The following is a 14,933-nucleotide window of genomic DNA, read 5'->3' as shown; positions in this document are numbered from 1 at the left end:
AAGTCTCCATGTCATGATTTGGGAGCTGGTTGGTGTACCAAAAGAAAAAGCCAGCTACAGAAATGACAATATATCTTCATGATTTATGTCACAGACTTTCTAAGTATATATTCCAGTACAATGACTTCTTTCCTAGAACCTAAGTCTTCTTGTCTGTACATCAAAAATTGGGCCAGAAGACCTTCTTGAGCCTCCTTGAAGAAAGATAAGCTCTCTTGTGTAAGATGCAGCTTAGATTTATGGAAAGGACATAGTGTGCCCATATAGGGTTTGCCTGTTCTGCACTATGTATGCTTTACCACACAGTACTTGGGTCACTATGTACAGCTCAGCCTCTCTAATCTTCAGTCTCTTGTCTCTTGCAGTGAAGGATGGAAGCATTCAATCTGCAGGTATCTGCACAGAAGAACTAGCAGAGAAATACAATCCATAGTGCTGGGTCTATAAGTCCTGCTATTTACTGTAGCACTAATATTTATAGCTTATGTAGAGAATTGGATGATGCTGTTTGTAGAACAAAGACATTGAACTTTGCAGTAATGTTGCGTCTCAGCTTCTTGTTCCTTTTCTCTGGGCATCTCCTTTGCACAAAACGTTCTGAGCATCACCAGAGGTTGGAGGATTTAGCTCTAAACTCAAGAGCTACTAAACAAATCCCCTTTCTTAATTAGATTGAACACAAAGTCTAATTCTCATGGTGTGTCAGTTTTCTACACACTAAGTAACTGCAAGAATGCTAGGATAAGTGAGGTGAGATTTCCCTAAGAGAAGTGAGAAAAACTGAATCATACTGTCTTGATTTTTCTTCCTACACACCTACAAAGGGCAAAGCAGTTAAGATGATTAGAGATGAGAAGAAACGGCAGAAAGGAAGAGGGACACAGTAGGAGTCACTTATTAGGAGTCCAGGTCAGTGCTGATGCCCAGCTGGACTGATATATATTGTTAAGAGACAAAATATGGGAGAGATAAAAAGAAAATAAGGTGGCAGAGAAGAATGAATGTGAAATCTTAACATATCATTAGCTCTAGGGAGAATACCATCCTGACACATTTTTATTCTGCACAGGTTTATAATATTAATTGGCTTAGCAGACTTACCATCAGCAGTTTCTCCTGCAGCACACAGGTTAATGGAGTTGCCAGAGTGACTCAGATATGAAATGGTTGTGTCATAATTATGTGATTCTTCCAACCCAGCCCTGAAAACAATGGAGGAAGAAAGGGTTACTTGAAGTAACACATTTCTTGAATCCAACCAGGGAAGCAGGTAGGCTAACTGCAGATCTTCGCCTCTCCTCTGCTCCTCCAAGTCCAATCTCCCGGTCTTATCTCCAGCTGTGTAGCAGACCACCTGCTGCAGCCTCCCTTCCCTCCTTGCCCGCATTCCCAGGGGAAGGCAATAGGAACAAAATATCCACCCAACAAACACAAGACCAGATATCAGCACCTACAATTGCAGTCTTCCCAAACCTGGATGCCTAGAAGCCAGTATAGACAACAACAACAACCCTGAAACAAAACAAACAAACAAACAAAAACAGCCAGACAATATGTCTCCACTAGAGGCCAACAACCCCACTACAGCAGGCCTTGAGTACCACAACATAGCTGAAACACAAGACAAAGACATTAAAACAGCCTTTATGAGTATGATAGAGGTCCTTAAAGAGGAAATGAATAAATCTCTTAAGGAAATCTGTGAAAAGACAAAGAGGAGAAAGAAATGAATAAAACAGTTCAAGACCTGAAAGTGGAAATAGAATCAACAAAGACAACTGAGGGAAATCTGGAAATGAAAAATTCAAGACCTCAAATAGAAACCTCAGAGGCAAGCCCCAGCAACAGAATACAAGAGACAGAAGAGTAAATCTCAGGCACTGAAGACACGATAAAAGAAATTAATACTTCCATCAAACAAAATGTTAAATCTAAAAAAATCCTGCACAAAACATCCAGGAAATCTGGGACATTATGAAGAGACCAAAACCTAAGAAAAATAGGAATAGAGGAAGGAAAAGAAATACGTACGGGTCAAAGGCCCAGAAAATATTTTCAACAAAACCATAGAAGAAAATTTCCCTAACTGAAAGGAAGGGACTCCTATCAAGGCATAAGAAGCTTACAGAACATCAAATAGATTGGGTCAGAAGAGAAAGTCTCCTTGGAGCATAATAATTGAAACACCAAATGTACAGAACAAAGAAAGAATATTAAAAGCTGTAAGAGAAAAAGGTCAAGTAACCTATAAAGGCAGATGTATTAAAATTACACCTGACTTCTCAATGGAGATTCTAAAAGCCAAAAGAGCCTGCACAGATGTGCTGCAGACTCTGAGATGCTGCATCTGCCAGACCAGACTACTTTACCCAGCAAAACTTTCAAACACAATTGATGGAAAAAATAAGACATTCCACGATGGAAACCAAATTTAAGCAATATCTATCTACAAATCCAGTGCCATGGAAAGTGTTATAAGGAAAACTCCAACTTAAAGAGGTTAACCACAGTCAAGAACACACAAGGAATAAATAATCCCAGACCTGTAGCTGAAGTTTTCCTGTGTCCCATCTGGCCCATTGTCAGGACAAATCTCTCTTACCCGCCAGTCCTATAGCTGCTTTGACCCAAGTAAACACACACAGGCTTATATTAATTAAAACTGCGTAGCCATTAGCTCAGGCCTACCACTGACTAGCTCTTACATTTAAACTAACCCATAATTCTTATTTATGTTTAGCCACATGGCTTGATATCTTTTCTCAGTTGTGCCTTCACATCTTGCTTCCTCTGTGTCTGACTGGCAACTCCTGACTCAGCCTTCCTGTTCCCAGAACTCTCCTCTCTGCTTATCCCGCCTATACTATACTTCCTGCCTGGCTACTGGTCAACCAACATTTTATTTATCAACCAAATCAGAGCAACACATTCACAGCATACAGAGTGATATCCACAGCACAGACCAGCAATTCAAAAGAAGGGAACAGGCGTGCGCGCGCGCACACACACACACACACACACACATACACACACACACACACACACCAACAAAATAACAGGAATCAATAAACACTATTCATTGATATCTCAATATCAATGGCCTAAATTTTCCAATAAAAAAGATGCAAACTAACAGTGTGGATGGGAAAACAGGATCTATCCTCTGTTCTATCAAAAAAACACACCTTAACATCAAGTCCAGACATCACCTTAGAGTAAAAGGGTAGAAAAAGATACTCTAAGCCTAAAAAGCAAGCTGATGTAGACATTTTAATTATCTGACAAAGTAGACTTCAAACCAAAACTAATCAGAAGAGATAGGGATGTGCACTACATACTCACTAAAGGAAAAAATCCACCAAGAGGACATTGAAATTCTTAACATTTCTGCACCAAACACAAGGGCACCCAAGTTCATAAAGAAACACCACTACTTAAATCACAAATTGACTCTCATACACTAATAGTGTGAGACTTTAATACCCCACTCTAACCAATAGACAGGTCATCTAGAAATCTGAAAACCACACAGAGAAATGCTGGAGCTAACTGGCATTATAAACCAAATGGACGTAACAGATATTTACAGAGTATTTCATCCAAACACAAAAGAAAACACTTTTTTCTCTGCACCTTATAGAACATTCTCCAAAACTGACCACATACTTGGACACAAAGCAAGTCTTGGTAGATACAAGAAAACTGAAATGGTACTCTGCATTCTATCTGACCACAATGGATTAAAGCTGGATATCAAGAATAAAAATAACAGAAAGCTTCTACACTCATGGAAACTTCACAACTCATTACTGAATAAAAAACTGGGTAGATAGAAATTAAGAAAGAAATTAAAGACTTTCTAGGATTTAATAAAATGAATATACAACATATCCAAACTCGTGAGACACATTAAAAGTGCTTCTAAAAGGCAACTTCATAGCACTAAGTGCCTACAAAACAAACAAACAAACAAACAAAAACAAAACAAAACAAAACAAAACAAAAAAAACCCTGAAAAGATCTCATAAATTCCCCCATCTCTAACCCAGAAGCTATCTCCAATTGATAACTACTTGCAAACAAAAATTACATTTTATCCATGGGAGTCTCACTGGGGAAACAAACTACTCTTAAGGGTAGGCCCCATGCCCAGCAGTAGATGTCCAATAGAAAACATGGCATCTTTAGAGGTTCCTTTTCTCACAATGTCATGTCAGAGCTTTTTTCCCCCAACTTTTTATGTTATTATTTTTATTTTATTATATACATATATATATATTTCTCTTTTTACACTACAGGTCCTCTGCGTATATATTATGGCTTCTAGCTTAGTGTTTTTATGGGATTCCAGCTGTGTGAACGAATAGGTCTCTGTTTCTTGTGCCTTCTCTTTGGCTCTTCTCTTTCTGTTTGTTTTTGTCCTATTCCGATGTGTTAGTTTCTGTTTTCTCTTATTTTATTTTATTATATTATTATCCCTTAGATGCATGTTGTTTTCCAAGGAGAGACAGGAAGGAGGTGGATCTGGATGAGAGTGTAGTGGAGAAGAAGTGGGAAAAGTAGAGGGAAGGAAAAATCGCATGAGAAAAAATATTTTCAATTCAAGGAAAAAGTAAAAAATACCATGTCTTCAAGCACATTTAAAAGCTCTTTGTATGTTTGTCCTCATTAGAGAAATTGCACCGGGCTGTCCAGTGACTTGCACAGATGTGGAAGGCACGTGCCCTCCCCAAAGTACAGGGACTCTCAATGAAATACCGTCATGCAAAGCATTACTGGGAGCTCACAAAGTTCACACAGCAATCGATAAGGCAGAATCCCGGTGCTAGGTGCAGTGAAGAAACCCACAATAAGAAACTCGGGTAAGAGCTGCTGAGACTCCCAGGAGTCCTGAGGCTAGATAAAGAAAATCTTCATGCTAGGCAGCAGGTTAATGTTTAAGTCAGAAGGTCAAGCTTAGACACTTCTCACTGGGAAGCCAGAGCTGTGCTGCCAGCAAGAAGTCTATAGTGACAGATGCTGCCTGACCTAGAAATACCTGCACACTCTCCCCTGGAAATGAGCAAGAAAGCTTTCTCTCTGTGGTCACAGAGCTGGAATACTAGGCCAGAAGAAACCAGAAGCTCAAAACTCAGCACCAAGGACAGGTATAGGGTCAGAATTCATTCATCCTCGGTGTTGCAGAGATCAATACTGACCCTAGACTTGAACTCCCAATTCTCCTTATATGAACTAGAGGTTTCCTGAAAAGGCTGCATCTGTATTGAAGGACAACAGATGAATGGGATGGTGAGAGCTGTGCCTGTGGAGAGTTGGGATGTCATAGATTGAAATCCAAAGTTATCTTTCTTGGATATCTATTAATTTTTCCCCCAGACTGGGTTTCTCTACATAGCCCTGACTGTCCTAGAACTTGCTCTGTAGATCAGGATGGCCTCAAACTCAAGAGGCCACCTGCCTTTGCCCCTCAGGTGCTGGGATTAAAGGTGTGGGCCACCACTGCCCAGCTATTTTTGTTTTAATTTTAAAATTATATTTATTTGTGTCTGTGTAGGAGAGAGAACACACATGTCACATCACATGGGTGGCCATCAAAAGATAAGTTACAGGAGCTGGTTCTCTCCTTCCACCATGTGGGACCCAGGGATCAAACTCTAGCCATCAGGTTTATAGGTGAGGACCTTTGCCTGTAGAGTCAGCTCACCAGCCCCATAGTTCTTTTAAGATCTATCTACAACCCTCTTTTGTATGTGATCTAATGTTACTTTGATTTATCAGATAGTGACATTAGAAAGCACTAACTTAGTGAACCACCACTGTCTACCACCCCAAAGCTAATACTGCTGACCTACAGCTTCTGAACCCTATAGCATAGACTTCCTTGCTTTGCTTTTACCCACAGTGTCCCCCTCAATGTACTTGTGGCTTTCCTTTGTTCTGTGTCTGTAAAAGTTTCATGTAACTGGTTCCTTAGGGAAGAATGCCATTTTGGGGTAACTCACACCCACATTCCTAGGCCATGCTCATTCACATGAGCGTCATAGTAAACTATTTCTTTCTTACTTAGGAGTGGGAGATGAGATTGCATTACATTGTAAAGCAAATCTGGCATACCCGGATACAAATGTTCAATGTCCAAAGGAAGCAATCCTCTTAATCCACTTAAAAGAAGTTTATTGTTAAAACCCCAAGACCACAGAATAAAGCAAGCCATCACAGAACAGTCAGAAGAGGTGAGCAATAGGGCAGGTAAATTTACAAAAGTGTGCTTGAAGTGCTCAAAGACATTATGAGAATAATGATAACTATATTAGGTGAAAACAAGAGATCCCCAAAAAGAAGACTCTACATGCTTACAGATAAGAGAAAGGAGTTATAGAAATCATAAAGACAATTAGTTTGTATGTGTCCACATATGTTCATGTGTATGTGGGTACACCTCTGTGTGCCTGAATGTGGAAGCCAGTGGTCAACCTTGGGCATCACTCCTTCTTGGGCATCATTCCTCAGGTGTCATCTATGTTGCTCTTTGATACATGGACTCTCACTTGGCCATGAACATAATGGCTAGGTTGGCGGGCAAGAGATTTGCCTGTCATGACATTACAAGTGTGTACCATCATGGCTGGTTATTTTATGTGGTTCAAGGGCAGGAGGGTTGAATTGGTCTCCTTGCTTACAAGGCAAAGCACTTTGCTGGACTGAGCCATTTCCTCAGCCAATAAATGTAATTCCTGAGATTAATAAAGAAAATTAAAGTGGGGGTACAGTGGTGGGCTAGAAGCTGCCTTCATGTGACTTGGTTAAGGATAAGAATGAGTTTAAGAAACAATAGACCCTATTTTGAATAGAGTGTTGGAAAAAATAAAAAATAACATGTCTTCAAGCACATTTAAAAGGGTTTCAGATCCCTTGGAGCTGAAGTTACAGGAAGTTGTTAGCTGACTGACAAGTGTGCTGTGAACAGAACTTGGTCTTCTGGGAGAGTGGCAAGTCTCTGGGCCATCTCTTTCTTCTCAGGTCTTTATTTGCATATTCTCTATAATGTCTTTAAAGAAACAGGCTAGTTCCATTTTGCTGAAAAAGGAAAATGATCAATTCTAATGCTTTGGTTAATTTTTCTTTCCTATTTTCCTTCATCCCCCCTGTAGGAGATAATTGAGAGGAACCTTGCTAAATTGGAGGCTGCACTGTGTATCTCATGCTCTGATACCTTAATGATCTCATCAGATACACAGGAAATTAACCTTATTAATAAGAAACAGTTTGTGGAGGAATTGAAAGAAGATATCTAATAAATTCCTGGCACAAATTTTGTCAGAAATGAGTAAGTATATGAATTTAGATGATTATAAAGGAATTTAACCTCTTCTAAGAAGAAGAGGATGGGGTGGGGAAAGAGGAAGAGAAGGAGGGAGAACAGAAAGAACAGGAAGAAGAAGAGGAAGAGGAGGATGAGGGAGAAGAGAAAGAGCAAGAAGAGGAGGAAGAAGAAGAAAAAGAGGAGGAGGAGAAGGAGGAGGAAGAGCAGCAGCAGCATCTTTCAGATCAATTTACAAGGACTATTTACAGGTCTACCCTTGGGAAAAAGATATTGTGGATGATACTTAAATTCCCTTTCTTGCTAAGAATGTCTTTTCTTTCTTTTTCTAGGACACTGGAACTAGATCTCAGATCCACCTCAATTTTATACAGTGTGGATCAATATAAAGAACTTGAATAAGTAAGAACTAACTTAATTCAATTTATTTATCTCCACATTTATGAAAAATGCTTCCAGAATGGTAGAACATGGAGAGGCTGTACAGTGGCCAGGCTAGGAGTATGGCTGCAGCTGGAGGGAATTGAACCCTAGCTATCACCAAATGCCAGTTCAAAAGCTCTAGACAAACCACTTAAACTTCCATTTTCCACTCTGCAAAATACCAATGATGGAAGATACTTTAAAGTTATAGAGTGGTTATTGAATGAAATATTTCCCTCTGCATAAGGGTGCCACAAAAGCATGCTAGCGATATTATATTGGTAACATTATATTTTAAAAGCTGTTTGGAGGTGTCTTGCAAAGTTCTTTTATTACAGACATAACATTCAATATCACACTTTCTTATGGTGAAGCTCTAATAATTTAAATTCAGCATCATAAAATTTTAATATTTATTAATGATGCCTCCATCATGATTTACTTTTCTCCAAGAAGCAACAATAGCTTCTTACCTGCAATGTGATTGTTAAAGATGGCTTAAGAAACTAGAATTTTCTGGATTTTGTTTGGAGCCCTGGAATCTTATCTTTGAAATGGGCTCTGGATCTGAACAGAGATCTCAAAAGAAAAAATAAAGCTGATAAAGAGCTGTCTTGGCAGAACATTCTGGCCAGGGAAGCAGGTAGGCCACCTCCAGAGCATCACCTCTCCCTACTCTCTTCCACACCAAATCCCACAAGTCTCATAATCAGCTCTGTAGCAGACCATCTGCTGTGGCCTCACCTCCCTCTCTACCCTTGCCCCCAGTCTCCAGTGGTTCACATAGGTCTTCTTTTCCAACCTTCCTCTCCACTGATCTTGTTATCACAGCCCCCAACTCCAGATGGTGGTCTGTGGTAACCCGCCTACCAATCCTGATGGAGAAACAAGTTGGTCAGTGAAGTAGGTAGGTGAGCTTCATATCTTTACTCTCGCTCTACTTCTCCAAATCCAGTCCCCAAGTGTCATCCCAAGCTCTGTAGCAGACTGCCTACATGGCCTCTCCTCATTCTCTGCTTCCTTTACCAGGGGACTAAACAAAGCCTGGTGGAATACCCTGTTCTCATCCCTCCTGTGGACCCTAACAGCCACTCCCTTCTAGTCCATCCCCATTCCTAAATGTCAGCTCCCAATACCCAGAAACACATTTTTCCTGGAATCCCCAATGGCCACACCTAGACCAGTCTCAAAAGATTTCTCTACCAGGCAACGTACACTATCCTAACAAGAGGAGGAGAGCAACAGAAACCAATAGAAAAATACCCAACCAAGACAAGCTCAAATATCAGCACCTAGAATTACAATCATCCCTAACCCAGATATCTAGATGCCAGCATTAAAAATAAATTAATAGCCAGGACACTATATCTCCACTAGAGCCCAGCAACCCTACCACAGCAGGCCTTGATATTACAACATAGCTGAAGTACAAGACAAAGCCAGACTTTATGACTGTAATAGAAGTACTTAGAGATGAAACGAATCCCTTTGAAAGAAATCTATGAAAACACAGTGATGGGAAGTGAATAAAACAGTTCAAGACCAAAAAGTAGAAATAGAATCAACAAAGAAAACTGGGGGAAATCTGAAAATGAAAAATTTAAGACCTCAAATAGGAACCTCAGAGGCAAGCCTCACCAAACAGACACAAGATATAGAAGAGTAAATCTCAGGTATAGAAGAAATGGATACCTCTAACAAAAAGAATGTTAAATCTGAAAAAATCCTGGAAAGAAACATCCAGGCAATCTGGACACTATGAAGAGACCAAACCTATGAATAATAGGAATAGAGGAAGGAAAAGAAACACAGGTCAAAGGCCCAGAAAATATTTTCAGCAGTATCATAGAAGAAAATTTCCCCAACCTAAAGAAGGAGATGGCTATCAAGGTAAGAGAAGCATACAGAACACCAAATAGATTGGGCCTGAAAAGACAGTCTCCTTGCCACATAATAATCAAAACACTGAACATATAGAACAAAGAAAGAATATTAAAACTGCAAAGGAAAATATCAAGTGACATATAAAGGTAGACCTATTAAAATTATAGATCTAATATAGACTTATTAGACTTCTCAGTGGAGACTCTAAAAGCCAGAAGGGCCTCAATAGATGTTCTACAAACTTTAAGAGACCACAGATGCCATCCCAGACTTCCATACCTAGGAAAACTCTCAATCACAGTAGATAGAGAAAATAAGACATGTTAAAAAACAAATTTCAGCAACATTTATCTATAAATCCAGCCCTATGGAAGGCTCTAGAAGGAAAGCTCCAACCTAAAGAGGTTAACCATGGTCAAGAATACACAAGGAATAAATAAATAATCCCAGACAAGCAAATCAAGAGGGGAAACATAGCACCAGCACCACCAGCACCAGCACCAGCACTGCATAACAGGAATAAAAAAAAAAAGCAAAACATTGATCACAGATAACTGTCAATATCAATAATCTCAATTCCCCAGTTAAAACACACACACACACACACACACACACACACACACACACACACACACAAACAGTATGGATAGGAAAATAGGATCTATCCTTTGGTCACATCTAAGAAACACACCTTAACATCAAGGATAGACATCACCTAGGAGTAAAAGAATGGAAAAAGATATTCCAAGCAACTAGACCTAAGAACCAAGCTGGTGTAGCCATTTTAATATTTGAGAAAATAGACTTCAAACCAAAACTAATCAGAAGAGATATGGAAGGACACTACATACTCAAAGGAAGAACTCACCAGGAGACATTGCAATTCTTAACATCTATGCATCAAACACAAGGTCATGCAAGTTTATAAAGGAAATGCTGCTACAGCTTAGATCACAAGTTGAGTCTCACACACTGATGGTGGGAGACTTTCAAACCCTATTCTCACCAATAGACAGGCCATACAGACAAAACTACACAGAGAAATGCTGGAGCTGACGCTATAAACCAAAGGACCTAACAGATATCTACATTGCGTTTCACCCAAACACAAAAAAGTACACCTCAGCAACTCATGGGACTTTTTTCAAAATTGACCACAGGCCTGGACATAAAGCAAGTCTCAACTGATAATCAACAAAATAGAAAAACAATCAACTCAAAGAGTCAATGAAACAGAGTTTGTTCTTCAAGAAAATTCAAAACAATTGACAAATTCCTAGGCAAATTAACTAAAAGGCAGAGTGAGAAGATCCAAATTAACAAAATTAGAAATGAAAAAGGGTGGGCATAACAATAGACACCAAGGAAATCCAGGGAATCATAAGGACATACTTCAAAAACCTGTGCTCCCACGAATTGGAAATCTAAAAGGAATGCATAGTTTTCTCAATATATACCACTTAACAAAGTTAAATCAAGATCAGATAAGCAATTTAAGTAGACCAATAATCCCTAGTGAAATAGAAGCAGTCATTAAAAGTCTCCCAACCAAACCAAAACAAACAAAACACAAAAAAAGGTCAGATAGTTTTAGTGCAGAATTCTACCAGACTTTTAAAGAAGAGTTAATGCCAATACTCTTCAAGTTAATCCACAAAATAGAAACAGAAGTAACACTGCCCAATTCATTTTATGAGGCCAGTTACCCTGATACCCAAGTCCAATAAAGATCCAACAAAGAAAGAGAATTACAGACCAATTTCCCTTATGAACATAGAAGCAAAAATTCTCAATAAAATACTTGTGAACTGAATCCAAGAACACATCAGAAAAATTATCTACCATGATCAAGTTGGCTTCATCCCAGAGATTCAGGGATGGTTCAACATATGTAGAAGAATAAATAGAATCCACCAAATAAACCAACTGAAAGACAAAAACTATATGACTATCTCACTAGATGCAAGAAAGGTCTTTGACAAAATCTAACACCCCTTCCTGGTAAAGAGTACACGGGATATACCTAAACATAATAAAAGCAGTCTATAGCAAACCAACAGGCAACATCAACTTCAATGGAGAGAAATTCTAAGCAATTCCATTAAAATCTGGAACAAGACAAGGTTGTCCACTCTTTCTATACCTATTCAATATGGTGTTTAAAGCTTGAACTAGAGCAGTAAGACACCTAGAAGAGATCAAGGGGATACAAATTGGAAAGGAAGAAGTCAGAGTATTTTTATTTGCAGATGATATGATATTCTACATAAGTGACCCTAAAATTTCCATCAGGAAACTCCTACAGCTGGTAAACACTTTTAGCAAAATAGCTAGATACAAAATTAACTCACAAAAATCAATAGCCATCCTATATACAAATGACAAATGGACTGAGAAAGAAATCAGGAAATCAACACTTTTCTCAATAGCCTTAAATATTATAAAATATCCTGGGGTAACTCTAACTAAGCACAGGAAAGACTGGTATGGTAAAAATTCAAGATATTGAAGAAGATATCAAAAGATGAAAAGATCTCCCTTGACCATGGATCAGTAGTAGTAACATAGTAAAAACAGTCAGCCTACCAAAAGCAATCCATAGACTCAATGCAATCCCCATCAAAATCCCAACACAATTCTTCACAGATCTTGAAAATCGTCAGCTTCATATAGATACAGAAAACCCAGGAGAGCTAAAACAATCCTGAATAATAAAAGACCTGCTGGAAGTATCACCATCCACCAACCTCAAATTTACTGCAAACACGATAGTCATCAAAACAGCATGCATAGTATTGGCAAAAAAACAAACAAACAAACAAAAAACAAAAAAAGAAAACCAGACAAGTTGATCAAGGGAATCGAATTGAAGACCCGGACATAAATCCACACAACTGTGGACACATGATTTTTGATAGAGAAGCCAGAAATAGCCTCTGGAGAAAGACAGCATCTTCAGTGAATGGTGCTAGTCAAGCTGGATGGCTGCATGAACAAGAAGGCAAACCGATCCATACTTATTACTCTATACAAAGCTCAACTCCAAATCGATCAAAGACCTCAGTATACAACCAGATACACTGAACCTAATAGAAGAGAAATTTGGAAATAGCCTTGAACTCATTGAGACAAGAAGAAGACTTTCTGAACAGAACACCATTGTTCAGGCACTAAGATCAACAATTAATAAATGCAACCTCATGACACAGAAAAGCTTCTGCACAGCAAAAGACACTATCATTCAGACAGAGTGACATTTTATAAGTGGAAAAAGATTTTTTTACCAACTATACATTTTATAGCAGGCTAATATCCAAAATATCTAAAGAACTCAACAAATACATATTAAACAAACAAACAAACACATAACCCACCTTTGAGATTATTTTTCACCCTAGTCAGAATTGGAAAAAATATCAACAAAACAATCAACAGGGAATGTGGGAGAAGGGGAACCCTTATTTGGTGGTGTTGTGATTGAAAACTGGTGTAGCCGTATGTGTGAAGAATTCTCAGAAAGCTATAAATAAATCTACCATAAGATCCCATTCTGCCACTCCTTGGCATATGTCCAAAGGACTGGACATCTTACTCCACAGATATTTGCTCAGTCATGACTGCTCTATTGACAATAGCTAGAGAATGGAAACAACCTAAATGTCCTTCAGCTGACAATTGATAATGAAAATGTGGTACATTTACACAATGGAATACTATTCAGCTGTAAATAAAGAATGAAACCATGATGTGTGCAGGTAAATAGTCAGGAGTAGAAAAGATCATACCCAGTTAGGTAACCCAGACCCACAAAGAGAAACACAGCATGTTCTCTCTCATCTATATTTTCCAGCTCAAAAAATTCAGGTATAAATATGGCACTCACCCCTCATCAAAGAAGCTGCTCTTCACAATAGAGATCATTTCACAACTTGTCAAAACACAGAGAGAAACCAACTGATGGAGTACTCAGCCTCAGCAGCTGCATCTACAACACAGCTCCTGTGCCTAAGACTCAGGGAACATCATGGAAGATGGAGGGAAGATTTTTTAAGAGCCATAGAACCAAGACATCTGCTTTGAGATTGTATCTCTCAGAAATTACAATGAAGTTATACCCCTGACACCTGAACAATATGGCTGCCTAAACCAGACCTGAACAGATAATGCCAACAGACATGCTAAAGTGGAAGGGAAATGCCTTCCAGATCCTTCCTCTAGACAAAGAATTGCAACAACTAATAAATGCTGAGAGAGGGAAGACTGCTCTCTCCCAGGGATGAGCTCCCAACTGATTATGCAATATGAACGGTCAGCCTTGAAATCTGAAACATACAAGCAAAATTAAATGGACTCAGTGGTTATATTTATATGTTTATGCACATATGTAGCAATAACAATGAAAGAAAGAGGTCATGAATTTGAGAGGGAGTGCACGCGGAGGACCTGGGAGGAGTAGGATGGAGGAAAAGGGTGGGGAGGGGAAAGGATGTTATAAGATATAGAGCAAAGAGGACCCCAGGGTACTGACTCAATAGTTATCTAAAGCCGTAGGAGAGAATGGTATGTCTGCTGCAGACACAGGAGTTGAGAACCTCGACAATTCTCATTCAGTTAAGTCGTACACTCTTCTTCATGTTCTGTTTAAGACAAGGCTGCTGTCAAATTCCCAGACTCAAATGCTCCACCTGCTTCAGTGTCCAGAGTAGCTGAGGTCACAGGCACAGGCATAACACCCGACTTTCTTTTGGCACAAACTGTATTCGTTAAGTTTTGTACCCAATTTATCTCTCTCAGTAGCACCATGAGGTATTTCCCAGATGACGATAATGAGGCTTAGACGGCTGTGACATAGAGGGCCTGGGTCTGGAAGCCAGACTGCCCTATGGGTTCATTTGATTTTCCTCTCTACCACAAGCCACTCTGGAAGCAAAGGAAACTGGACAATGAGAACAATGAATCACTGGCTGGTGACAAAGAGTTTATGGAGAGAACTTAGCTTATGAGGGGCTTTTGAAAGATAGTTTTCAAAAAGTTTGAGGTTGATCCAACTGCCAGAGAAGTTGAGTCTTCTGTAAGCCATCTGCATGGGAGATACATGACCGGCTAGCCATCCTCACGTATAACATTCTCACTCATGAAATATGACTTGACATCTCATTATAGGGGCCCAGTAGATTCAGTGATGGTCTGCAAGTGACCTTCCGAAAGCTCTTGTGCAGTATCAAAGCAGAGCCTCAGTAAAGCAAGGGCAGCTTCAGCAGAGTAAATAGAATGAAGGGCTGTGAGTCCTAGGTGATCAATCACT

At 39.3% G+C, this 14,933-nt stretch overlaps 1 protein-coding gene across 1 annotated transcript in view; it reads right to left on the bottom strand.

Moving 5' to 3' along the window:
- The window catches only part of Fyb2 (FYN binding protein 2), a 73,308-nt gene that overhangs the window by 40,161 nt on the left and 18,214 nt on the right, over positions 1-14,933 (bottom strand). Inside the window, exon 5 of the mRNA XM_036178582.1 lies at positions 1,102-1,202. Coding sequence (XP_036034475.1) covers positions 1,102-1,202 — 101 coding nt within the window. The remainder of the gene's footprint in view (positions 1-1,101; positions 1,203-14,933) is intronic.

Source organism: Onychomys torridus, chromosome 2, assembly GCF_903995425.1.
Source record: "Onychomys torridus chromosome 2, mOncTor1.1, whole genome shotgun sequence".
NCBI classification, from domain to species: domain Eukaryota; kingdom Metazoa; phylum Chordata; class Mammalia; order Rodentia; family Cricetidae; genus Onychomys; species Onychomys torridus.
The sequence above is the reverse complement of the archived record's forward strand: the minus strand, read 5'-3'. Positions and strand labels throughout refer to the sequence as shown.